General features: G+C 54.1%; 10 protein-coding genes across 10 annotated transcripts; 5 read left to right on the top strand and 5 right to left on the bottom strand.

Annotated features, from left to right (window-relative positions):
• Window positions 1-1,257: 1,257 nt before the first annotated feature.
• MCPB-1 (Carboxypeptidase 2) lies at window positions 1,258-2,943 on the top strand (the record flags this gene model as incomplete). The annotated part of the gene is made up of 2 exons (XM_037320816.1): window positions 1,258-1,486; window positions 1,541-2,943. 2 exons carry the CDS (start codon window positions 1,258-1,260, stop codon window positions 2,941-2,943), a joined length of 1,632 nt encoding a protein of 543 aa, XP_037182095.1.
• Window positions 2,944-3,109: 166 nt separating this feature from the next.
• Window positions 3,110-4,661, bottom strand: puuB-2 (Gamma-glutamylputrescine oxidoreductase; the record flags this gene model as incomplete). Its single annotated transcript, XM_037320815.1, has 4 exons — window positions 3,110-3,378; window positions 3,437-4,010; window positions 4,062-4,351; window positions 4,409-4,661. The coding sequence occupies 4 exons, from the start codon at window positions 4,659-4,661 to the stop codon at window positions 3,110-3,112; spliced, it is 1,386 nt and encodes a 461-aa protein (XP_037182046.1).
• A 1,246-nt stretch (window positions 4,662-5,907) lies between these two features.
• On the top strand, window positions 5,908-7,727 carry CGCA056_v005562 (UNC93-like protein 2; the record flags this gene model as incomplete). The annotated part of the gene is made up of 7 exons (XM_037320814.1): window positions 5,908-6,083; window positions 6,152-6,413; window positions 6,468-6,687; window positions 6,748-6,890; window positions 6,944-7,058; window positions 7,111-7,294; window positions 7,352-7,727. The coding sequence occupies 7 exons, from the start codon at window positions 5,908-5,910 to the stop codon at window positions 7,725-7,727; spliced, it is 1,476 nt and encodes a 491-aa protein (XP_037181385.1).
• Window positions 7,728-8,251: 524 nt separating this feature from the next.
• On the bottom strand, window positions 8,252-10,026 carry CGCA056_v005561 (uncharacterized protein; the record flags this gene model as incomplete). Its single annotated transcript, XM_037320813.1, has 5 exons — window positions 8,252-8,505; window positions 8,559-8,648; window positions 8,702-8,933; window positions 8,995-9,301; window positions 9,362-10,026. The coding sequence occupies 5 exons, from the start codon at window positions 10,024-10,026 to the stop codon at window positions 8,252-8,254; spliced, it is 1,548 nt and encodes a 515-aa protein (XP_037181386.1).
• An 845-nt stretch (window positions 10,027-10,871) lies between these two features.
• hadL-0 ((S)-2-haloacid dehalogenase) lies at window positions 10,872-11,646 on the top strand (the record flags this gene model as incomplete). Its single annotated transcript, XM_037320812.1, has 2 exons — window positions 10,872-11,467; window positions 11,523-11,646. The coding sequence occupies 2 exons, from the start codon at window positions 10,872-10,874 to the stop codon at window positions 11,644-11,646; spliced, it is 720 nt and encodes a 239-aa protein (XP_037181387.1).
• A 411-nt stretch (window positions 11,647-12,057) lies between these two features.
• Window positions 12,058-13,820, bottom strand: bre-3 (Beta-1,4-mannosyltransferase bre-3; the record flags this gene model as incomplete). Its single annotated transcript, XM_037320811.1, has 6 exons — window positions 12,058-12,331; window positions 12,400-12,584; window positions 12,654-12,884; window positions 12,949-13,269; window positions 13,329-13,576; window positions 13,643-13,820. The coding sequence occupies 6 exons, from the start codon at window positions 13,818-13,820 to the stop codon at window positions 12,058-12,060; spliced, it is 1,437 nt and encodes a 478-aa protein (XP_037182039.1).
• Window positions 13,821-14,658: 838 nt separating this feature from the next.
• CGCA056_v005558 (uncharacterized protein) lies at window positions 14,659-16,035 on the top strand (the record flags this gene model as incomplete). The annotated part of the gene is made up of 1 exon (XM_037320810.1): window positions 14,659-16,035. The coding sequence occupies one exon, from the start codon at window positions 14,659-14,661 to the stop codon at window positions 16,033-16,035; it is 1,377 nt and encodes a 458-aa protein (XP_037182038.1).
• Window positions 16,036-16,208: 173 nt separating this feature from the next.
• On the bottom strand, window positions 16,209-16,844 carry CGCA056_v005557 (uncharacterized protein; the record flags this gene model as incomplete). The annotated part of the gene is made up of 2 exons (XM_037320809.1): window positions 16,209-16,510; window positions 16,610-16,844. The coding sequence occupies 2 exons, from the start codon at window positions 16,842-16,844 to the stop codon at window positions 16,209-16,211; spliced, it is 537 nt and encodes a 178-aa protein (XP_037182043.1).
• A 1,903-nt stretch (window positions 16,845-18,747) lies between these two features.
• On the top strand, window positions 18,748-20,705 carry CGCA056_v005556 (Adenylosuccinate synthetase; the record flags this gene model as incomplete). The annotated part of the gene is made up of 9 exons (XM_037320808.1): window positions 18,748-18,785; window positions 19,083-19,112; window positions 19,169-19,205; window positions 19,257-19,269; window positions 19,334-19,375; window positions 19,436-19,866; window positions 19,917-20,013; window positions 20,061-20,122; window positions 20,175-20,705. The coding sequence occupies 9 exons, from the start codon at window positions 18,748-18,750 to the stop codon at window positions 20,703-20,705; spliced, it is 1,281 nt and encodes a 426-aa protein (XP_037182042.1).
• A 1,181-nt stretch (window positions 20,706-21,886) lies between these two features.
• On the bottom strand, window positions 21,887-22,664 carry eglD-11 (putative endo-beta-1,4-glucanase D; the record flags this gene model as incomplete). Its single annotated transcript, XM_037320807.1, has 2 exons — window positions 21,887-21,942; window positions 22,004-22,664. The coding sequence occupies 2 exons, from the start codon at window positions 22,662-22,664 to the stop codon at window positions 21,887-21,889; spliced, it is 717 nt and encodes a 238-aa protein (XP_037182045.1).
• Window positions 22,665-25,430: the final 2,766 nt, after the last annotated feature.

Genomic DNA, 25,430 nt, shown 5'->3' with positions numbered 1-25,430 from the left:
TCAGTGCCTACAGTGGGTGGACAAGGTCGACCACTACGTCAAGGTGCCGCGAAAGATTAAGATGACGATGGACAACATCCCACCGAAAGGCTCGGGCCGCAACCCCTCCGAACATGGCAACATGGAATACGAGAACAAGTGTAACAAGTCGTCGCTTGAGTGCGCGCTTTGCAACATCATCGGAACTGGCCTCACGGTGCCATCAGCTGGAGTTGGTGCATCCGTCTTGATCGGCTGTATCTCGTCGCCTTTATGCCGGTAGTGGTAGTCGATGAGCTTTTTTAATAGCTCTTACAAAAGCATCATGCAAGTTCCAAGAGTGACGGGAGGTATGTCTACGACTTGACAGACTGATAGATATATAATTTCCTTCTGCCTGCGTTTCTACTCCTATCTCTAGTGTTGCTATTTCTACCTCATTTGTTTCTCTGTCTCTATCTATGCTTCTGTTTCTAAATCTGTCTATCTATTTCATGAAGGGAAAATATCATGTCTCTCGATATCAGTATTCATGACCTCATTTGACATAGCCAAACGTGAGAAAAACACCCACCTTATCACGGCGATGAGTTCCGACTTTTAGGTAAAATTATAAAACAATGCTTTTAGCATGATATTCACATATAACTCCGTGTCTGTCTGCATTGCACGTTTCATACTTCTCTCCTGTGTTCCCTCCAAGTTGGTCAACGTTGCCTTTATATCTAAACCATCATTGATTCAATCCACGCGTGCATTCAACATCCTTACGATTTCCATCTACAACGACGGTTTGCTCCTACAGGTGTTATCACACACAAATGTTATTAACAATTGAAATCAAAAATTGATGCACATCCGCCCGACGGCCTGGTAATGGCTCTTTCTTGGCAAGATAACATGTCTTGGCAAGCGATATCGCAGCGCTTGTATGGAAGCGCCGGGGATTTTTGACAACATCCCCAAGACTTTAAACCCCACACTTTGAGGGGCATCCTCCACACTAGAGATGAACAGATGCCTATTTGCGCATAGCTCGAGCAAAAATGCCGTGATCGTCGTACCGCGACAGCGACAACATGACGGTATGGGTCCTTGACCGTGGTAAATGAGGCCTTGGCGATGCGATTGGGGTTCGGCGGGAGGCCGAAAGACTGCGGGCAAGTTCAAAAGCAAAGAAACCCACGTTGCGTTCTCAATGTCGGAGTTTGTCGCTCACCGTCGCCGCCACTAATTGACAGAACTTGATCGGAGCCAGGTCCGGGGACGATCGTCAACATGCGCTACCAGGAAACAGCTGCCCTAGGTCTGCTGCACGCAGGCCTGGCCACCGCGCTCACCTATGCCAGCAACCAGGTCGAGGTGATTCCCGATACCGAGGTCGTCGCTGCCAACTTCCCTGAGGTCGAGGGCGTTGGTCTTCTCTCGCCTGCATTCGCAAACCCGGACAGCGTACCCGGTACTTTCGCCAACGGCACCAGTGGACCGACTGACCAGGCAACTCTCGGTGCGTGACGCCAACATCCGGTGTATTTGGGCTATTCTGACTGGACACTCGCAGACTACTACCTCCAGACTCTGGCTGCCCGAAATGAGTGGATGACCTACCACAACCCCGACTTCAAGTCCGAAGAAGGCCGCACGATACCCTACGTCTACCTGTCGGCCACGAAGCGCATCCCCGATAGTCTCGCGTCGCACGCCAATGCCAGTGTTCCCAGCAAAGTGCGCATCTGGATGCAGGGCGGCGTGCACGGCAACGAGCCCGGCGGCGACCAAGCTCTTCTTGCTCTGCTTGGCCGATTCGACGCTAACGCAACCTGGGCGGCGTCCATCCTTGACAAAGTCGATATCATGATGCTTCCCCGATACAACCCCGATGGCGTCGCGTACTTCCAGCGTTACTTTGCGACCAATTTCGACCCTAACCGCGATCATACTAAACTAGCTCGCCAACAGACGCGCGACATCAAGCAGCTGGTCATGGGCTTCGCGCCGCACGTCGGCGTCGACTGCCACGAGTACAGCCCGACTCAGGCCTGGGGCACCAAGGAGCAATGGATCGACGCGCAGGACGGCCAATTCTCCGCCATGAAGAACGCCAACATCCACGCTGACATTCGCAACACCTCAGAGGCCGTCTTCGCCAATGCCATTGCTGCGGCCATGGAGAAGAGGGGGCTGAGATGGGGTCCCTACGTCGTCGGCTCGGACGGGACTGACGACATTGTGCTGGAGGAGACGACGGGCGACGCCAAGATCGGCGACAGCTCTGTAGCGCTGAGCCAGGCTATCATGTTCCTGACTGAAACCCGCGGTATTGGGCTAGCAGACCAGCACTTCCAGCGCCGCGTGGCCACGGGCCTGACGATGGTTGAGACGATTGTCCAGACGGCAGCAGACCACGCCGAGGAGGTTTACCAAACTGTCGAGAACGCGCGGACGAAGTTCATCGAGAGCACTGAGGACATTGTCATCACCGAGTCGCCTCGCCCGACGAACATTTCGTGGCAGTTCATCGAGGCGGAGACGGGAGCTTTGGTCGACGTCCCGGTCCAGTTTCTCAACACCACGCCTGTGGTCGCGAACCTCACTCGCGCTCGTCCCGAGGCGTACGTGTTCTCCAAGGCGTGGGCTGACGTAGCTGAGCGTCTCCGCGTGGCTGGAGTCACCGTTCAGACGCTTGAGTTTGACTTCAGCGGCGAGGTCGAGGCATTGAACGTTACTAGCGCCATTGTCGCTGCGTCGAAGTATGAAGGCGTTGCGAGATCTACCGTGGAGACTGCCATTGTGAAGAAGGAGATCAGCATTCCGGCAGGAGGGTTCTGGATTAGCACGAGGCAGAAGAACGCTGCCCATGCTTTTGTCACGTTAGAGCCAGAGGGTATTGACTCGTATGCCACGTTCAACATTCTGCCTGTCAACGTCGGTGATGAGTATCCCGTCTACAGGGTCATGGCATGATGTGTTTGATGACATCTATCTCCCACTTAGGGAGGCGATATTATCTCACTAAGATGATCAAAAGATTAATTCAATAATGTTGATGCTCACTTGCATTGCCGACTTTCGTCTCCAGGGACCGTGAGAAATTGCCCTTTATTAATCCCTGCTGCCACCTTTCCCCAATCTACAGCTTTGGTGCAGTCTTTTGCGATGCCTTCCAGCTGTCCAAGACATTATTCTTGGGGTTGTCCAACCTGGCTTGCGAAGTTTCGTAAAGCCTTGGGATACCTGTGCTCTTAAAGTCTACACCCTCCATCACCATCGAAGCGACGCCCTTCGCAGACAAGAAGATCTGCGGCATGCCGTGACCAGTGAAACCGGCCAGCATGAACTGGTTCTGCCTACCAGGAACCATGCCGACATGCGGTGTTGAGTCCGTGGAGTAACCCATAACTAGTAGCGAACAACGTCAGCAAGCACCTCACATCAGTCCCAGAGTATGCCAACTTACTTCCAGTCCACACCTTGTTCGTGTACGCGCCAGTGTCTTCCCAACCCTTGAAGACCTTTTGCATGTACCCGTCAAAGTAGTGCTTCGCCTCCTCAATCAGCTTATCATCGCTGACATTGCCATACCACTTTTCCAAATCGTGGTAGTAGGCGCCCCTAGCACCTCCCACGACGATGCTGCCGTCCAGCCTCGGGATGAGGTACTCGTACTCGCTCTCCGACCAGCGGATGATGTACGAGTGAGGCAGCAGCGGCGCGGGCGTCTTGCCGGGGTGGATGTGGCTGCATATCCCCCGCACGGGGACAATCTTTTCCGAGAACTCGGGCAGGATCGACGAGGTGTAGCCGTTTGTCGCGTACACGATGTTCTTAGCGCGCACAGTTCCCCGCGGCGTGGTGAGTGTGAGGAAGCCGTCTGCATCGGGCTTTTCTGTGACCTTAGTCACGGGTGTGTGTGTCTGCAAGTTCACGCCGGCGGCAAGCTCCTTCTCGAGGAGGCCGATGATGAGCTTGTAAGGCCACAGGTGGCCCGCGGTGTATGAGAGGCACCCCTTGGCGCCTTTGACGCCCGATAGCTGATTCCTGTCAGTGACCTGAACATGTTGTATCTCAGCAAGTTGACCTACTTGCTCTGCCTCCGCCCCCTTGGCAAAGTACACGTCGTCCATCACCTTGACGCCATGTTTCCTCAGCAACTCAACGCCAGACCTCATGCGCTCACAGATCGACTCGCTCATCAACGCGTCAACAGCGCGCGTGTACACAAAGTCGCAGTCAATGCCCTCGGTCTCAATAGCCTTCTTCACGGCTGCGAGGTTGTCCGCCTCAAAGTTGGCGCACTCGCCGGCGACCTCAACGCCATGCGTGAGAGCAAGGGTTGAAGGCCGATTGTAGGGGTCCGGCTTCAGATGGCCGCCTGCACCGCCGCATCATTAGACCTATCTCAATAAAAACGAACATGTCAACAACATACCATTTCGGCCCGTAGCCCCGGAGCACGCCTCTCTCGCCTCGAGAATCACAATATTCGGGGGCGGGGTGCCCTTGGCCTTGGCGATGTTGAGGATGTGGTAGACCGTCGAGACACCTGCATAGCCGGCGCCAATGACGGCAATATCGACCTGTGAGGGGACGTTGGGGGTAGACCGGTGATTGTCGAGCGGGTGCGGACTTGACCTCCAGAAGGAGGTCGTCGAGTTCGGAACCGGGAGCGGGGAGGGCGGCATGGCTTATCCGTATCCGGAGAAAGCAGTGTCTGTCTATCAATCAATCCGCCCGTCTGGTGCCAATTGAATATGTAAATCGAATTACAGCGCACTAACAAACCACTGACTGCTTTTGGTAACACCACGCTTAGCAGCCACGTTCGGCCGGACCTCGCTGTTATAAAGTTCCCCCGGGAAATGTGTGGGAAATGTTCGCCGTCAGCGCTATCGCTTGCTTGCTGGGTCCTCCCCCGCTTTCGGCTCAGATACCCCAAACCGATGGAGTTCGCCTGTTCCACCACACCCCGGACACCTGCCGACTAAGTAGAAGCTAGAGGAGCAGACAGATACCCAGCTGGGAGGGAGAGACAGCAGAGAGAGCTCCACTGCAACTTCACCCACAGATAACGCGGGATATGCAGGATAACCATTGCTCGCCGCCCTGCAACCTGGCGGCCGTGCTCAACTTTCCCGCCTCGTCTGGCTTACCTTACCCGGTCCCGGAACGTTATCAACGCTGCCTGCCCCCTGGAAAGACCACGTTTATCAGGGGAACCGGAACCGGGCCGGTGCAGATAAGAGCCAACACTGTTGCTCGTTGCCGGTCTGCGGTCGTATGTGGTTGGTCGAGGTTGGGAGGCCACATGAGCAGGGTAGCATGTGTCGATGGGGGGAGAGCTTGTCATCTAGCCATCCCGCGGCCGCCATCCGGGATGTCAGCGGGGTGCGAGGACACTGGCCGTCTGGGGAAATGGGCTCATGTTTTGATACCTTGATGGCGACATGTTGGCATTATTAGCAGAGGGCCTGGCCATTTCAATTGCCATGTTCAATTGAACGGATTGTCTGATGTTGAATTGGGCTTTTGACATTGTGAAGCCGGCCAGCTTGGAGTTTGGATGCCAAGCCAGGAACAGTTGCGTTTCATTGAAGGGGATCGGAATCTAGTGGCAAGGTTGCTGCTGTTGCAAGGGCCATCCGCTTGACAGATACGCATCGGGGATTTTAGATGGGCGCGTGTCACTTGTTATCTCCAGGCCGGCGTGCCATGGATGACAATGGCACACTCCTGACTGGCCCTCCGCAGCGCCTGGGCCTCACCCAAACCAAGTCCATTGATACGGATGTTCCAAGTTCCTGTCTGGGCGACTGATAGGCGACACCCAAAAGCTTGAATATATAACTCCAATGGTCGTTTAGACACATTCTCTTTGCCGCACTGATCTCTTCTTAATCGAGATACGCCAAATCTCACCGTCTCTTCACCATGGCTCCTGAACCCACGAAAGACGACACAAAGGTCGACGACACCACTGAGCTGGGCACCGTGCCCAGCCATGTGATTGAAGCCGACCACTATGGCATCGACGACGCTTACCTGCGCGCGCCAAAGTTCACCAAGTTCTGGCGCAGTGTTCTTTGGCAGATGATCCTGTTTGGAGCGTGAGTGAAAGCAAACGCCTGTGCATCGATGCAAGTGTGGAAACTAAATGGTGTGTCTTCCGTTGCAGGTTGTCTTTCGTCGGCCCCGCCATGTCCGATGCCATCTCCAACCTCGGAGGTGGTGGACTCTCCACCCCGTACCTCGCCAACTTGGCAAACTCGCTCAACTATGCGGCTGGCTGCGTGATGACCCTCTTCGGAGGACCTCTGATCAACAAATTCGGCATCAAGTGGTCTTGCATGATTGCTGCCATTGCCATGCCCCTGGCTGGCTCTGCCTACTATGTCAACGCCAAGTACGGTGTTGATTGGTACCTTCTCTTTGCTAGGGTAGGTCATCTTCCATTGTCATTGATCGTTTGACTCAGTCTAACACTTTTCTAGCTGATTGGAGGCTTCACATCGGGATTCCTTTACGTCGCCGAGACCACCGCCATGTTGTCGTACCCGAAGCAAGACGACAGAGGCTTCTATCTGGGCATCTGGTCCGCAATGAGAAACTCTGGCAGTGTGATGGGAGGTGCAATCAACTTCTCCACCAACTACTCTGATAGCACTGCCGGCGGTATTGCGTGGTCTACGTACCTCATCTTCGTTGGCTTCGGTACGTCTTCGCATCGTGTCTGTGAAAGCTTACAGTAACTGACCAAAGCTATTTTCACAGAGTGCACTGGTGTCATCTGGGCATTCCTCCTGTCCCCCACCAGGCGCGTCCGACGTAGAGACGGTGCCAAGATCCCGATGTCTCCAAGCATCAGCTGGAAGCAAGAATTCTCTGCCCTGTGGAAGCACGCACAGCGTCCCAAGGTATGAAGCTCCCCTTCGTAAACACTTCTGTCATAAACTAACACCAGGGACAGACTTGGCTCATCTTTATTCCCTCCTTCTACTCGTTCTTCTACGGTGGAACCATGGGAACCTATCTTTCCTTGCACTTCTCTGTCCGTGCTCGCGCGCTATCTTCTTTGATCATGCGTAAGTAGTCCTCGTACCTACATACTAGGAAGCCATCTAATACGGGTCTCAGCCACGATCACCATCCCGCTGGTCATTGCCTACGGAAAGCTTTTGGATAACACCCGTTGGTCCCAGTCAAAGAGAGCATGGATCTCCTTTGCCATGTGGTCCATTCCCCAGGCAGCCTGCTTCGTCTGGATTGGTATCGAGTACGGCAAGTTCGGCCTCTCCAAGCCGGCATTGGACTATGAAACGTACGTGCATCCCTCCACCTTTCAATCCTTCAACTTGCTAACAGTGCCTCTCAATAGCCACGGCAGAAGATGGGCCGAAGCCTACATCCCCTATCTCATCATCTTCACGACCGGCTACTGGACCCAGCTGTCCCTCTACTGGATCCTGGGCACCTTTTCTACCGACGTGGCGTCCAGCTCCAGAACCGGCGGCCTCTTCAGAGCGTTCGAGACGGCGGGACAGGCTGTCTCGTACGCCATCAATACCAACTCCGGCGCCGACCCCAAGGTTGCATTCATCGTCAACTGCGCCATCCTGCTGCTGGCCGTGCCCTGCATGGTCTTCCTTATCCGCTTGGTGCCGGAGAAGCCCGCGGAGACGGACATTGATGCGGGGGAGCTGGCGGCGATCGATGGTGTGCCATCGGCGGCGGGGCAGACGCGAGATGACTGAGTCAGGCTCGACCCGGCACCCCGGTCGTTTAGTCATTGTTTAATTAGTAAAGAGACTGTACATTTCCCTCCCGCTTGAAATCTCGCCGACCTGTAGATGCCTGCCTGACCTTGATGTCTTCCATTCGGCGTGGACAGCTTTGAGTAAGAGAGCACCACGTAATGGGGGGCATAAGTCACCCTTCGCCAGTACAAAACATACTGTACTAACGTAACATGGAAGCCCCAGCTTTGAAGATCAAATAGTCTAGACGTGACTTTATGACTGGTATTTCAAGCATTCGCTAGGTCACTCACCTTGGTTCATAGTTGATGTGAGGTTGGTGGACTATGCTGAGTTCTGGCGGTATATCTCAACCGCATCTCACTCTACAATCAGCCATTCCAAAGTGGGTTTCTTAAGTACTATTTTGTAGGTTCTTCATTATTTTCTCGGCCCAATTATTGAGCACTTTATATACACGAGGCCCCATTTTTTACAGATGAAGAGGCTCTCAATGGGTGTTCTACTCCTCCACTTCCACGCTACAGTCTCGGGCGGCTGCGAGCGTCATTGCAGAACGGCTTCTTCGCGCTTTCTAGGCTGCTCTTCCTCTCCTCCTCCCACTTCGGCGCGGCATCAACCTTTTGCAACTTCTCAATTCGCTCGGCAGTGGCAAAGAAGGGACCAGGCAGGGGAGGGAAGGGCGCGGCTATCGACGGGGCGGTGTACTTGACACCCAAAGCGTCGAGGATGAGAGGGGTGAGATGAGCGGTAGAGCCCAGAATTCTGGGCATGCCTTGACATTTGTTAGCTAGAATCCTGAATTTCTTATGAATGAGGAGCATGTACCGTGACCAGAGAATCCCGCCGTAACGAAATGTCCGTCTTGTTCGGGGATGGCCCCGACAAAGGGGAATCCGTCAATGCTCGAGGAGTCAACTGTTAAAGATGTCAACGAGTCTGCTGTGGTAATCATCATGAGGTCAACTTACCACCAGACCAGCAGCCGCCCTCGTTGACAGGCTTAGCAAATTCTGCCTTTTCTCCGCCCTCCCAGCCAACAATATCGGATGATGGCCATGTCTCATAGAATTCGGGGGCACCCTCAAATTGCTGATCCTCTTCGTCGTTCAGGATGCACTTGTCCGGGTAATGGCAGAGAAGTTGCCTCGCGCCGCCGATAATGATGTTGTTGTACGGTGGCGGGAGTTGAAGATGGTAGTTCTGGCCAAGTTCATTAGACGCCTGTTCAGGGGTCTTGAGACAGGATGAATTGAAAACTCACGTTCACGTTGCTATCCCAGTGCTGAGCACCAGTATGCTTGATGAAGCCTTCCGGAGCCTTCAAAGACGCGATGGTGCATCGGTCTTCAAAGATCAGATTGCTGAATTTAGGCAGAAGGTGCGAGGCCCATCTGTTGGTAGCGTGCACCACAGCCTTTGCTTTTACATCGCCCCTAGGAGTCTTGACAGTCACCCAGCCGTCGGCATCCTTTTCAGAAACGCTATCGGCGGGTGTGTGCGCTTGGAGGTTCAGGTTGCCCGTCTCAAGGACTTTCCTGAGCAAGGCGTGGACGAATTTGTACGGCCATCTGCGAAAAATTTGTCAGCTACCCCTGAAGTCTTGGCATTAATGAGGACACGATACTCACACTTGACCGGCAGGATGCACCACTGCGCCTACGCAAGACTTCATCTGTGTGAACTCCTCTGCGGTTTTCGGGTCCTCGATCAGCCTGCAGACCTTGACCACATCATCATCTTCTCCGTGGTCCTTCTTCATGGCCTCGTAGTTGCCCTTCAGACGCTCCCACGCCTCGTCGGTCATGGCCGCATCAAAGGTCTCGCCGAACTTTAGGCAGATCTCTTCCGCGATGCCCTCTGCAGCGGCGAGCTCTTTGAATGCGGGGAGATGCGCCATCTCATGCTTGATGAGCTCCATTCCGACCTTGGGGCCAAAACGGGCGGACCACGGCTTGTAGCGGGAGTAGGCGTGAGGCCTCAGCTGCCCGCCATTGCGGCCTGTTGATGAGCCGCAAATGTCGCGCGCCTCCAGCATGAGCATCTTGGGCTTCTGCGGCGCATTTTCCGTGAACTTGAAATCGTGGTCAGACGGCGGTTCAAATGCGTTGCGAAGGGGCTTTTCTAGGGGTACCTTTTGAAGCCAGTATGCGGTCGTCGCACCAGCATAACCACTGCCAACAATTACCACATCAACTTCCTTGGGCAGCTCCTCGGTCGAACGAAAGTTGCGGAGGGGGGATTCAGCCCCCTCAATCCAGTAAGACTTTGTTGGGTTGCTGATCGGGAGAACCATTGTGATGGTGATAACAATAGTGCGTAGTTTGAAGAAGTTCAGATCTGATAGCGGGGTACGAGATAAAAACAACCAAAATGACTCGTCGGTGACTGATTTCACTAACTGGTCGGTGCGGCGCTTCAAATCTCGGAGAGGCGTCACTTTTAAAGCCAACACTCACTCACGTAAACGCGTCTCGGCCGACTTGGTTAAAGTTCACTGAACATGAGGGTATCCTCACCTGTTCGCTCATTATCTGTGGAGCCGCCAGTGTGCAGGGTGCGCCCGATGGGCCGATAGGAGTCGCGGCACCGTCCCATCGGTGCGCAAGATAAGATCGACATCACGAGCATCTCATCTCACAAACCACGCTTTCAAAGACACCGGCCCGGCTATCTAGCATAGCCCCTTGGATTTAACCGACCGACCGGAATGTCCTTTGGCTCATCCGGGTGCGCAGCGCAGCAAGGGGCCCAGTGCCCGGAAAACGTTCCCTTCCGGTCCGGGGATGTCCAACCCCGAAACCGCTCGGGGGGTGTTCCAGAATGCGGGGAAAGATTGGAGATCACGGACGCGTGTTTGGTGATATGCATCGGCCGCCGGCCCTCGCCTGCGATAAGCATCGTAGTCTCTTTTATTTAACCTGCTTCTTGTCTGGCGCCGTATATGAGGATTACTCAGAAAAAGCCACATCGTCAGATGCAGTTCCAACCCGGCAACCAAGCATTTCCATTACTTCATCAGGCCCTGTGTCTTAATTAGGCGCTGAATCGTGTCTTGTTCTCAACCCCGCAAAACCCCCTCACTCATCGGCCTCCACTTTCCGCACACACAACACAAACACAACACACACACATATCACGATGGCCGCATCAAAGAACGTCGTGTTCGACGTCGTCGGCACTCTCGTCTCGTACGAGCACCTGTTTGAGGCTATCGACGAGCGCCTGGGCGAGCGCCTCAAGGCCCGGGGCATCCAGCCGAAGCTCCTCGGCTGCTGCTGGCTCGAGGTCGCCGAGCGCGAGTACACCTACCTCTCCATGTCCGGCCGCTACGTCGTCTTCTTCAAGGTCTTCCAGTCGCTCTTCTACCGCTGTCTGCACTACGCCGGCATCGAGAAGCCGCGCGAGTTCTGCACCGACGACGACGTCAACTACCTGATTGACGAGTGGAAGAAGCTGCGCCTGCGCGAGGGCGCCGCCGAGTGCGTCCAGAAGCTGCGCGACGCCGGCTTCACTGTCTGGTGCTTCACGGCGGGCGACATTGCGCGTGTTGGCGGTTACTTCTCGCGGGGAGGCGTGGACATGCCGGTTGAGAATCTGCTGTCGTGCGACTCGTCGGGGCTGGCGAAGCCGACGCCTGAGGCGTATGCGCCGATTCTGAAGAAGCTGTCTGAGAACGGCAAGCCTTGGTTTGCGGCTGCGCATCTCTGGGATGCGTCAACAGCAAAGACTGTTGGGTAAGTACTATTTCTGCCCTGTAAAGGTTTTGTCATATTCTGACTTGTGATCCAGTTTCAACGCTGCCTACTGTGAGGCTTTGGAGGGAGAGGAGCTGCCTGATATTTTCGGAAAGATGGACGTCGTTGCGAAGACCCTGCCTGAGATGGCGGACAAGATCATTGCTACCTTTAACTAAGATACCTGCTCGTTAATACAAGAGAATCGTTAAATCAAGCTTTCTATGATTCAGCCAACGGTGCGTGTGCTGGGACGCCACCCGAGCGCCACCCTGCGGGAGCTCCGGAAGCATACCGATCGGACCCGCAGAGAACGGCTCGGCCCATGATATGTCCAAAAGTGTGGCCCGCGTTCCATCACAATAGACAGGCTACCTCTGGGCGTTATGTGACGTGGCTAAAACGGCTCATTAGGCTGTGACAGGGCTTCCCATACTACTACCATGCACCTCGATGCGTGTAAGTGAATAGGCGTACTGCACGGTCCTTTCGGTGTCTAAATTAGTGGTTCTATTAATGAGGACAAGCTCGCCCAGCGATACTCCCATCCCGCTCTATCTTCTAATGTCTGTTACGATGACTGCTCTCTTCTATTTCTTTGACACAATCGCGAACCCCTTGGCCGGATTAAAGATACACGTCACCAGGGCCGAGACCTGTATGAGACGGACTATCGGCGCAAGCAACACCGTCTGGATGGCATGTTGCACCGTCTGAAGCCACGTCACGCCCTCTGGTGCCGTGAGATCTGACATGAATGATGCGACCAGTAGACTGTGGGTGTCGACGGTGAAATGCCAGAGGCCCCAGATGAAAAGCCATTTGGGAATGATGAAAGACCCGCCGAGCTGTGTGTAGATGGGTCTGTGGTATCCAGCGTTAGTAATGCACTTGATGTAATATTGCACTGGGAGGGAAGGAGCTAAACATACCCAATCCAGCATACCAGCTCACCAATGACGCTGACCACGAGTGAAATTTGCACGATGACGCTGGGGATAGAGAGGATGCCCGTGTACCACCTCCTGCGCTGCTTCCAAAAGTCTTGGAACGTCTCGTTGGGCTGCTCGTGGACAGGGTCCCAAATCCATCCGAACTTGTATCCCTTTGCGGAAGACTTTAACAAAGCTCAAGTTAGTATTCCATCTTCTCACATTCTCCTTGAGGGTAGGGAAAATCAACATACGTTGTAGGCAAACCAAAAGTCTTCTGCTTGGCAATCGGTGTCCCAGGTGGTGGCGTTCTCGACAGCGCCGTTGATCAGGATCCAAGAGCCGTGCATCCACCCAAGCATGGGCTTGTTGCGCATCCTGACCGAGAAGGAGAACTTTCCAAAGTCCTCTTGCGAGCGGAGCGTCTCGGCCGTAGAGAGGAAGCCGTTCTTCCAGTGGTTGACGTCGTTGTAGTGCAGCGTTCCCTGTCCAACACGCCTTCGTCAGCAACCTTTTTCATAAAGAACTACAACTCAGGAATGAACGTACCATGAACATGTCAATGTCGCTCTTCGTGATGGAGTTGATGCACGCCTCCATCACAGCCTCGTCGATCATGGACTCTTCGTCGAGATGGAGGACCCAGTCGCCGCTTCCGAGCTGCTGGTTCCTGCGGTAGTACTCCAGCGCGCGAGCCTTGTACTTGGCCTTGCTCGGGGTGAAGGCCGACGGAACTACGACGATCTGGACGAAGGAGGGGAGTGCTTGGCGAAACTCGACTTCCTTCGTCTCGTCATCCAGCAGGACGTGGAAACGCACGCCTGGGATGTTTTGCATTGGTGCCCAGGCCCTGGCGGCTCTGATGACGGTCTTCAAACATGTTAGTTTTGCTCAAAGACCGCCGATGGGGCATTCAAGCGTGCAATTACATCAAAGTTTGTACCTTTCGTCACAAGGCACACTCTCAAGCTCCTGAAGTCACGCTTCGCCGGCCCTTGGGCGTGCGAGCCTGGTCGCATGGGCATGCACAGGCTCCATACGGAGACGTACGGTGGCATTTGGGCTAGGAGACCAAAGAACAGGAGTGATGTTTGGAGAATAGTCGCCCAGTTCCATTGGTTGTCGACGGCGACGGCATTTTGGTAACGATTTGTTACGTAGGCAAGCTTCCAGAGGACTACATACCGGCGAGTCAGAACATCTCCCCTTTGAGTAATAAGAATGAAGAATCTGGAGTACTTACGACAGAATGTGAGTCCCAGACTAATGGGAAAGACGCAGTAGTTGTACTTGATGATGGTGTGGTACAACTCTTTCCTAGTCCGTGGCGTCGCCAGTGGCCATACTGGCTTTGTCGTCTCTATCGGTGTAACTAGTGTGCTCTCATTCTCAGAGCTGTACTCTGAGCCCTTCTCAGACATGGTGATGGTGGCTTAATAGAGTGTGGTGCGAAGGAGATGGGAAGGACAAATATCGGGCGAAAGTCAACGAAAGACGGGACGAACACAATCAAACTCTCACAGATTCCCAGAAGCTTGGGTTGACGTGCTGCTCTTAATACAATGCCAGCTTCTTTAACGTTCATCCAGAAGTTGGAAGGAGTAACATGATGAGACGACGCGTTATGCAGGAACCGTTACGAGATCGTCGCATCGTGCGGTGAGACAAGTGGACTCTGCTTTTTTTGTGCTGTTCCCGCTGGATGGTCATCTTCCTCGGGCCGCATCTCCCCATCGCACTCGAAATCGCATATTGTCCCCAGGCCACCAGGAATGCCAATGCTCCAATGCTGGAGTGGAGTTTTCGGTGGGAGTAGTTACAGGAGTCAGTCATGTTCCTGTCACAGCTTGGCTGCGACGCCAGAACAAAGTTTACTGTTGTGACAAGACGCGTTGTATTGCTGGACAGGGAGGCGAGTCAAGCTTGCTGCCCAATGTGAAACTCGCCGCCGACCGTGTCTTGCGCAGGTTGACGAAACGTCTTCGGCGAATTTACGCCCGATTATGGTTGTTGAATGCCGATCTGATTTATATGGCTAAAGCCGAGTTCGTTGGGCGGAGCATTTTGACGTGATCATCTCTCCGATCATCCAAGCATCAGGCGGTCCGGTTTCCGCATATTGCTCTCGTTTTGGGGGCCATACCCTTTTGAACCCATTTTAATCCAACCTGTTTCTGTCAGTATCTCGATCTGACAGCATTGAGCAAATACTCGCATCACGAAACTAGACATCCTCTTCACAGATTCTATCTACCAGTCATGGAGAGGATACGCTGGCTCGACGGCGTCCGCGCCATCGCCGCCGTCTCGGTCTCCTACAACCACTACATCATGGGCGAATTCGCCGCGCCCTACAACTCCTTCTGGGCCTCGCCCTCCTCCGAGAACCGCTGGCTCTTCCAGCTCCCGATCCTGCGCCTGCCGTTCGCGGTGCACTCCATGGTGCCGCTCTTCTTCATCATCGGCGGCTACGCAATGGCGCACAGCGTGCTCGCGCGCAGCAGCGGCGGCGAGGGCGCCTTCTCGCGGTACTTTCAGCTGACGCTCGTGCGGCGCTGGCTGCGGCTGTACCTGCCCATCATACCCATCACCGTGCTCGCGAACGCGGCGTACTTTGTTGGCGTCACGACGCGGCCGTTCGCGGAGCATGTAACGCGCGGGCTGAAGCCGTGGACGGCGCCGCTGCAGCATGCGAGGCTGCTGGTGGACTACTTGGTTGATATCGCGGAGCCGATGAATCTGGCGTGGCATGAAGGGTTCAATAATCAGCTGTGGACGATCCCGGTGACGTTTCGCGGGTCGTGTGTGTTGTACCTGACGCTGCTTGGGTGCTCATTGTGGAAGACACAGCATAAGCTCGTGGGCATGATTGGACTAGCGGGATACTTCATCTATCATGGGTACTGGGATCTCTTTTGCTTCCTTGGCGGCGCGTGGCTGGCGGAGATTGTTGCGCTGATACAGGCGAGGCATGAGTGGTCCGTCATTGGGTCGCCAGTCTTGTTCCTGCGAAGGGCTACGGCAAGCAGAGCTAGGCTTGTTGGCCTAGCAAAGACCGTTCTTCTGCTTGGAGGCCTGTATCTCATGTGCTTCGAGGGCGATGAAGGGACCGGGGTGGCCCACGTCGGCTACCAGTGGCTGGCATCTATCCGATCGAGGCGCTGGGCAGAGTCCGGTCGCAACACTTTCTCAGTCGTCAGGTCCTGCTACCAGTCTCTGGGCGGCTTGATGGTCATCTCGGTCATCGCAACATCCCCCTCCATCGCGAGACGGCTCGAAGCACCGGTGTTGCAGTATCTGGGCAAGATTTCTTTTTCATGGTACCTCGTGCACCAGTTGCCGCCTATCATCCTGAAGGGCCCGCTGAGAGACTTCTTCTGGAGGCTGCTGAGGCCACAGGACCCTGTACATCTGATCATGTCCGAAGCTTTGCAGTATCCTTGGACCCTTCTCTTTGCGTGGACAGCGACAGCGAGTATCATATTCACCTTAACCTGGATATGCGCTGATTTGTATTTCCGCCAAGTGGAGGAGAAGAGCGGTGCAGTGTCCAAACGGATTGAGAGTTGGGTGAACGCGCCCAAGGACGGGGATGCAGAAGCTAATACCGCTGTTCCGATCATCAAGAGGCCGTAGATATAGCTGCTGAGAGCGAATAGATGGAGTAATCATAGACACGTAATGCTTGATAGAAAGGAACGAATATACCGCCATATCATATTACAGGATATTTGCATTATCTTGTCTGTCCCTTAACCTCGCTGAATTATCTCAGCAGAGTTTGTGCCCTTCTCTTGACGAGATGCCACTTAGAATGCAGCGAGAGCGCCCAGTGCGAGCATACCAAAAGCTCCCATCGAGCCAACGCCAGCAGCTGAACCGGCCTGAGTGGTGCTTGATGCAGCAGCGCCACTACCAGTAGCAGTTGCACCAGATGTAGGGGTACTGGTGCCGGTGACACCAGCCGTAGCGTTGGAGGCCGCACTGGTTGCGGAGGCAATCGCGGAAGAGACGGCAGAGGAAACAGCGGCGGACGCGGAGGATACGGGTGGCGCGGAAGCTCCGCCGGTGACTTCGCGGCAGAACTTGGCGGCTGCGGGGAGGAGTTCACCTGTGGTGTGTGAGTGTAAGCTAGTTTCCATACCAGCATGTTATCGCAGATGTAGGCTTCATGGAGTATTCCAGGAAGCAGGCCGAGGGACGAGCGTACCGGTTGCAACGTCACCGCCGCAGGCAGAAAGGACGCAGGAGACGCCGACGGTGTAGATGTTGCGGTAGTTGGTGGCCTCGCAGATGCACTGAGAGTCGTCGATGCTGCTGCACTTGGTTCCGTCCTTGACGGCCTGGGTGAGGCACTTGACGGAGCACTCTGGGATCACGTCGGTGAACTTTTGCTGGGCGGCGGCGAGGCCGAGGGTTGCGAGGAGGACGTAAGAGGACTTCATGGTGGAGGGTGTGGATGGGGAGGACTTCAGGTGAACGCTGCCGAGTTTCAGGCCGGCAAAGTAAGAAAACCGCGGGAAGGAACCGTAGCGAAAACGGCGCACCGCAGCTGCTCGTGGGAATCGTCGTCTATTATGTACATGCACTCCACATGCGCTCTTTACGATCCGACGTGCCCGAGAACACCAGGCTTTACCAGTCGGCGGGTGGCCTGGGAGACTGAACAGAGTCAAGCACCTGCATTGTGGCGCTCTCTTTACAGAAGCGAAGTAGACCAATCCTTTCTTGGCAGCTGTCCAAGGCCATCACCAACGGCTGGAGTGAAGCAAAAGGGCAATAAGCTCGTGTAGGGTGGTCCGGCGGCGCACCAACAGTCCATTCGGGCAGGGGTCGCAGCTGAGCGCCTTGCCGGATCTGGATGCTCGGTTAGAGATCTCTGGACTCTGCATGGGTCCAGGGTCTTTTTGAGCATGCTGTGGAGTGGCGTGAGGGGCGTGATTGGTTGGGGGAAGGTGGTTAGATTGATAATGGCCTGAGGGGAGGATGGTGAGGTCGGGGGCAGGTTTATCTGATCCATCTGATAAGATTGGATGGCGTTCGGGCAAGGGGAGTGATTGGTTCTTTGGCGGCAAATTTTCAGCTTGAGGTGGGTGGATGGGTCTGGGGATTCCTTGTTGCCATGTTCGGTAGGACATCCGAGTGAGAGTGAGCTTATTGGGATGCTGCGCTGGCTCGTTCGGCCAATTGCAAAGCTTCCGAGGCTTGGTGGTATCTGTCGGGCGAAGCCACGTGAAGGTGGCCGTTGGTGCGCATTAGATGCAAGTTGGCCCATTTGTGCATGCCTGTAGAAGGTCTAGATTGAGTTATTCAAAGTTGCCATGAGTTTCTCTGCTGGGAGAAAATCGTGCAAAGCAACAGGGAGAAATAATACCGAATGCCTCTTACGAAAAAGCTTTTCAAGAACTGGTAGGACGAGTGAGGAAGACTGAGAAAAACTGCATTGTCCTCGGGGACATGGATGATGGGTTCAGGTGGTGGATCTCCAACTCGGTGCTCGGCATCATGATGGGCAAACCATTCCACAAGCACACAGGGGCCGAAAGACTAACACAGTTAAGCTCATCTTAGCAATCGATGGGGGAGAGTGTCGTTTTAGTACTGAGAATTGAGACATGGAATGGGCACTCTGTGATGGAAGCAACCCAGCACAGTCTGCCCTTGGTGCGACTGACAATGACAGGACACGGGTAGCAGAGAACGTTTCCAACGGATGACTTGATCGCGATAGTGTTCGCAAAGCATTGGACAGAGAGCCACATCCATCTGCGCATCGAACCTTATGTTCAAGGATGTTAATAGAGAGAGAGTTGTCGAGATACAGAAAGGCGGCCGTGGCTGAAGCTGTGGCTTGCGCGCATTGTGGCTGAGGGTATATGGCTCAGTAGAAGTGGCTTCGCCAGCCGCTGCACGTGACCGATTGCCGGTCCTGCCTGATTCATCCACTCCGGGCGGTTCCGTCCCGCGTGGTGGTCGGCCATTGGTACGTAATTACCGCGGTACGTACACTTTTCTTCCGATTGCGCAACGGCGGCGCGTTGAAGGATTCCATTGGAAAGAGTCACTCACACGGGTGTCACTGCCAACACTACTGGGTGCAGGCGTACCTTGGGTGCACTGAGTGTGATGACTCTTAGTGGAGCGCAAAGTTGGAGCCCCGCCGGAGCAAAACCTGCCCCTCCATGGGAATTTTTAAACCCCGCGTCTTCTCCCTTCTGATTGTTTTTTTGGGATTATCGCAGACCGACGTTGCGATCGCAGCATCCCATACTTTGGCCAATCGACCGTATTTGTTGCTCGCTATACACACTGGATTCACTTCCAGTCTCTTCTCTACTACCCGACGCCATGGCTACGATTGACATCGTTCTCGGCGCCCAGTGGGGGTAAGCTGTCACACTCCGCCACCCTTCCTCTTGTCCTGTCATGTCATCGTCATTGTTACCACAGTCGCGCACATTTGCTTTACACTCTCTCTCTGCCTTGCTCTACCATGCCAATGCTTTACCTCGCCATCAATGGCCCCAGCCAGCAGGGCGAGCGCGCCGAATACACCCTGGAACACGCGTACACGCACCGGCCCGATTGGTGTACGCGATCACCAGGAGACATCGCCGTTCATGATGCCCTGCTGCGCCAATTGCTCTACATACTCTGGAACTAACACATCCTCTCACCCGCAGCGACGAGGGCAAGGGAAAGCTGGTTGATGTGTAAGCTGCGCCCTTGTTCCCTCCGTCACAACCTCTCCCTCTAACCCTCCACATAGCCTTGGACAGGACGCGCAGATTTGCGCCAGAGCTCAGGTTGGGACTGCGGTACTCTATGGATAATCAATGGCATGCTGATGGCCCTAGGGCGGACACAATGGTAGGAGTTACTCCAGCTCCTGATGCCATCAATCGAACACCATTCTAACAGCAGCCTCCCCCAGCCGGCCACACCGTCATCGCCAACGGTGTAAGCTACGACTTCCGTGAGTCTTTCGCCTGTGCCTCTGCGATGACATGCCTTGGCTGACATCTGGTCCCTCCAGACCTTCTCCCTTCCGGCCTCCTCCACCCCCAGGCCATCTGCCTCATCGGCTCCGGCGCCGTCGTCCATGTTCCCACCTTCTTCAAGGAGATGGCCGACCTCGAGGCCAAGGGCCTCAAGAACATCCGCGACCGCCTTCTCGTCTCCGACCGATGCCACATCATCACCGACTGCCACATCCAGGTCGACGGCCTCGAGGAGCAGGAGCTTGGCGGCAACAGCATCGGCACCACCAAGCGCGGTATTGGCCCAACCTACAGCACCATGGCCGCCCGCAACGGCATCACCATCAGCGAGATGTTCGATGAGGAGGTCTTTGAGCGCAAGCTGCGCCAGCTTGCCACCGGCTTCAAGAAGCGCTTCGGCGACCTTTTGGTCTACGACATCGAGGACGAGATCAAGCGTTTCAAGCAGTACAGAGAGGACCTGAGGGTATTGCGCATTCTCTTGCCCAGCATCAAACATGCGCTGACTAGGTTTAGACGTTTGTCGTTGACGCCGTCCCCATCATGGCCGACGCGCAGGCCAAGAACACCAAGATCCTCGTCGAGGGTGCCCAGGCTGTCATGCTTGACCTTAGTAGGTAGCACTTCACCTGCGACCGCGTTCGCAGCTAACCATGCCAGACTTCGGAACCTACCCCTTCGTCACATCATCAAACACTGGCCTCGGTGGTGTTTTCACTGGTGTAGGCAAAACCACCCGTAACCCGTTCTACACACCACTAACACGGCCTCCAGCTCGGCCTCAACCCCCGCAAGATCAACCACATCGTCGGTGTCGTCAAGGCCTACACCACCCGCGTCGGCGGCGGTGCCTTCCCCACAGAACAGCTCAACGAGGTCGGCGAGAAGCTCGGCAAGATCGGCCACGAGATTGGTGTCTCCACGGGCCGCTCCCGCCGCTGCGGCTGGCTCGACCTTGTTGTCGTCAAGTACTCGGCGAACCTCAACCACTACACCGCCCTCAACCTCACCAAGCTCGACATCCTCGACACCTTCCCCACCATCAAGGTCGCCGTCGCCTACAAGGATAAGGAGACGGGCGAGGAGCTTCCCTCCTTCCCCGCCGACCTCAAGACGCTCGAGAAGGCCGAGGTCGTCTACAAGGAGCTCGAGGGGTGGAACACGCCCACCACCGGCGCCAAGACGTACTTCGACCTGCCCAAGCAGGCGCGCGCGTACATTGAGTTCATTGAGGAGTTTGTCGGTGTCAAGTGTGTCTGGATCGGCACCGGTCCCAAGAGAGAGGACCTCATCTCCCGCGTGTAAGGGGTTGTCTTGTTTGCCCCTGATATGGCCTTTGTCGAGATAGACGAGATGAAAATGTGATGGGAGCTTTGAGTGGCTTTGTCCATAGATATCTCTTTCAAACCGGAAAATAGACCGCGTACATTGTCAACCTTATGTCCTCATCCTGTGCTCACTTGCGATCGTGTTGCTCTTCATTAATCCAGGGAAGCAGTCAGCGCCAGACATGATCCAATTGACTCGTCCCTCAATGCCTTCAATAGACGTAATGAACCAAGCGATATCTCATCAGACCTCCACCATCATGTCATCCAAGCGGGGCCATCTTCCTCGACGGTCGAACCCAAACCCCGCCGACATCGGGAGGGGCTGCGGCATTTAGCCTTCGCGCCATGCCGGGGCACAAATTTTTTCATCCCAAATTCCCCGACCCCACCAAGCTTGCAATTGGGTTTGCGCAATTGACCAAACTGCACAACTGACCGAGCGTTCATGCGCACAAATCTGCGGCATTGCGCTCCCGCTGCTCGTGCGATATGAGCTGTCTCTACGCCCATGTCTTCCACAGACGGGCGCCTCAGGCGCTCTGAATTGTCTGGCCGGTTGGCCCAATGGCAAGGCGTCTGACTACGATATACCGTGGAATCAGGAGATTGTGGGTTCGACCCCCATGCTGGTCAAAATCTTTTGGTCTTTTTTGCCTTTTTGTCGGTCTTTTTTCTCTTGAAGCTCAACTACCGCCAAATACGCCAAGGAGTAATTCAACTTTTTCTTCTTCATCTCTCGTTTAGACTGAGTTATTTTCCTCTCGTAAGCGTACCATTTTACTGACTTACGTGGTCCTCATTATCCTAATTGTTGTTGATGCTATTTGTCTCAACCCATAATGATTATTAATTGACTAAGCTTTTTGGCTTCTGAGTCCTAGGTTCAACAAATAAGTTTAATGTGTTGAGAGCGTGAAATGAAATACCTGAAACTCTTGAGAAGGTGACAGTGTTGGTGTAGTACTCTGCGGTAGCAGAACTAAAGTGTATTGACATGTGGTAACTATGTACAAGAAGTTACAGCCGAGCACTTCCCATCAGGACTTTTTTTCCTGTTGAGTCACACGACCTAATGTGCGAAGCGAGTCAAAACGAGCGGGCGTAGTCTCAACAATGACGTTTCCTCTCCTATCTCATCTCCTAAGCCTGAGCCATCTAGCAGGTGAAGAGCTGGGGTCCCGGGATGGTGTACGACGTAACGACGGGGTAGTCTGCAAACAACACAGTTAGCATCACAGCCAAACCTACAAATCCTCAACATGGACAACTTACAGATGTTGATGGTCACACCGGGGTCGGTGCCCTTGTACGCGCCAGGGAAGCTGACCGTGTTGGCCGGCGTCTTGGCCCCCGTGCCGCCCACGACATTGATCTGCGCGCACTCCATGTAGAACTGCGCGCCGGGGTAGCTCCCCGCGCCGTGCAGCGCAATCATCTCCGCGCGCAGCAGGTACTGCCCGGGGGCGATGCACGCGGGGATCTTGATGGTGTGCTTGCCCTGGCCGTTGATGACCTTCTCGGTGCCCCAAACGCCGTTGCTGAAGCCGTCCTCCTGGATCTTGAACCAGCCGCCGCCGACGCCGGTGTCGGTGGTCGCGTCGGAGACCTTCTTGAGGTACGCGATGGTGGGGCCCTTGTGCGAGGAGTCCATGATGTCGGCGGGCGCGGAGCCGCCGCTGTTGAGCATGTAGCGCCAGACGGCGGTAACGGACTGGCCGGCGGTGACGGTGATGACCTTGGAGGTGGGCGTGGTCGGGTTGGGCGGGCCGTTGCAGGCCATGGAGGAGGAGGTGACGTCCTCGATGGGGCCGTTGTAGGAGGGGACTCGGACGCCGACGCCGACGCCGCTGTTGACGCCGCCGGCTTCGAGGGAGGAGAAGATTGTGTGGGCGGAGGCCGCGGTGGCGGAGAGGAGGGGGAGGAGGAGCTTCATTGTGAGAATGGGTGAAGGAGTGTTTCGGAAAGAGAGTGTGAGATGGGTGGTTGAGGATGTGGAACGATCGTCATGCTGGTTTGATGGAGTTGAGTTTATATAGATGAAAAGATGTGAGGACTCCCATGGTCTTGGGATCTCTCGCTTGTTCGCCTCTGTACCGGAATCTGAAGCCGTCGATGGCGGCACGGGTTGGACGTCTGGACCAGATGACCAGACGGCCAAGACCGCCACGGCGGCAACAGGTCAACCGTGAGCCTGCGGTCTATTTTATGTTTGGTTAAATGATTTATGCTTGTTGGTTCGCTGCTACGTCTTGGCAAATTAGATTGACCTGGACGGTGAACAGGATCCTATGGGAGCCGTTTTGAGTGGATCGACGGAGGATGATGGTCCGGCTGATATTGCAATATCTGTCGGGAGTGGTACCGACGTTCCCGCTTAAAGTGACCCAAGTGTCTGGGCTTTCGTTTGATTACAATTAACTGCTTACCTTGTTTTACGCACAGGTTCCCTATTCCAAGATGGATTCCTGACATTTAGAGGTGCAAGCTGATATTCGTCACCTGAGTTCCGAAAAATCATACGAGCTTCAAACGGACAACAACAAATGAGGGTCTGCCTCAGTTTAGGGGCTAAGAGGAAGAAGAAAGAAGTAAAGATCGAAAGTTATCTCGTAATTGAAAAGGAGCTAGACCTGACTTCTTCCTAAACGATACTGATTTTCCGCATGCGAGCGGTCTTGTCAATGCCAAATTCATCAACGATGTGCTTTGGCCACTTTGCAGTTATGACGATTTCGTCTTTTGGAAGGGGATTCCTAAGCAAAAGACTCAATTCACTCTCCTCATCCCTGTAGTATGGCGTCAAAACCCCGAACATCCCCATGACTGGATGTGTTTGTGCCCACAAGATGAGTGTTTGTAGGTCAATCGCAATCCAAATAGCCTTGTCTTCATCCTTCAAGTCAGCTCTTCTCAGATATTGCTCAAGATTGTTAGGAAGCGTTCGGTGAACGAATTTAATGAGGGGCTTTACTGCAAACCCTTCATTTTCAACATCTTCGTCTCGGATGTAAACAAAAAGATTAGGATCTTTGTAGTGGTACTCGTAGCCTTCGATTTCCTCAGTGTAGATCTCGGCGATTGATCTGCCCCAACTGATTATGAAGACATCCGGATGATCCTCTGGATATACAAGATGGTGCCATAGCCTAGTGAACTAAATTAGCAATAGGGTAAGTACAAGGTTGCAAGAACTAACCACGGTTCCTCCATAAATGATACGATATCCTGAAGCCTCGAAATGTCTTTTCGACCTCGAAAACATAACTCGATCATTGTTTTGTCTTGTACCCCTCTCCAATCCTTCCGCCGCTCCGACCATCGAGGTGAGGCCCACGGAGAATAGCTTAGTAGCCAAGGAGCTTCGAATACGTGAGGCTTGAAGCTTTTAACAGTTTCAAAATATGTATCAAAGAAAGAGCTGACAGCGCCCTTATCGCCCCTCTCAACGACAAAAACCGAGTAAAGGACTTGAATAAAGTCATCTGGGTCTCTTACGCCGGGAAACGCAAACCCAAGCCAACGAAGTAGACAGCTTTCAGGATTTCCGCGATGAAGAAAGTCCATCCAAGGAAGGCCGTCGATGTCACGTCTCAGACGCCCAAGTAAACTGGCCAAAGTTGTGTCAAATGCTTCAACAGGTAAGCATTCGACCTGACCAAGGCGTGAAGCCTGGCCTGTTTGGCCTTCGGTAAGCGTAGTATGACGAAGGCTCTCCTGAGTAAGCATTGGCAGCAATGCAGGCGCGTTCGCACCCCCTACGAGCTTAGTCCGCGTCTGGTGTCTTAGATCGTACCAGGAGTCCTGATGCAGTTTTGGATCGCTGAATAGCTCGTAGTGGTGTGCAGGTGGATAAGGCCTGTGGAAACAAACATCGACCGAGGCTGAGACTAAACGAAATGTGTCTTGAGTGCTCGTTGATCGCATGATACAGATCCTAGACTTGAAGGTGTTCCAGGCCTGACCTGGCTGCCAACCACCGTCATATAGGGCAAGTAGATGGGTCTGTAATAAGTCTGAAGAGGTGTCGAAGCATTTCTTGTCCGCATGTATTATGAGAAAGCTTTCATCTGCTTTGAAGACATTTGTGTGAATCTTTCCGTTGCGATGAATTTCATCAGGTGTGAGACTCAAATTGTCGAAGGAAAGTAAGTGGAAATCTTTGACGTCTGTTAGGGCCCCAGTTAATCTGTCGACCTTTAATTGTGAGTGCCAGTAGTTTTTAGGAAGAAAGGGTTGAGAAACAGAAAAAGATTTGGATTCGAGATACTTGGACAGCCATAATGCCTCATGTCCACAAAGCACCTTCGAGCATGTATGTGACGGACGAAGAGGTGACCACTTCTTAAAATATCTCCAGTCCTCCGGTGGCGGGCAATGAAAATTCGACTCCTTGTAGGTTTCAGTTGGAGGTTGATGGTGTATCGCGTATGCCGTGGAAAATTCCATCGAATCGTACATAGTCTTTTCTTGCTCCGTGCCGAGCTGCGGAATTACACATGCGTTCCTCATCGTTCTTGGCAGAAGCGAGGGAGCCCAAGAAGGCATTGACTTTGCTGCATTGAGTCCTGCTGCTTTGGAAATCACCCGTATGTCCCTCTTGACCGTGATGCAATATGCGAAATATCCAATAGCAACGTGTTGAAAGGAGATAGAGTACGAAGGAACTATGTCCTTCTCTTTCCGAGTCATTCCAAAGACG

Source organism: Colletotrichum aenigma (genome assembly GCF_013390185.1).
Source record: "Colletotrichum aenigma strain Cg56 chromosome Unknown KSG_Cg56_contig03, whole genome shotgun sequence".
Classification (NCBI taxonomy): Eukaryota; Fungi; Ascomycota; class Sordariomycetes; order Glomerellales; family Glomerellaceae; genus Colletotrichum; species Colletotrichum aenigma.
This window is presented reverse-complemented; position numbering and strand designations above follow the sequence as displayed.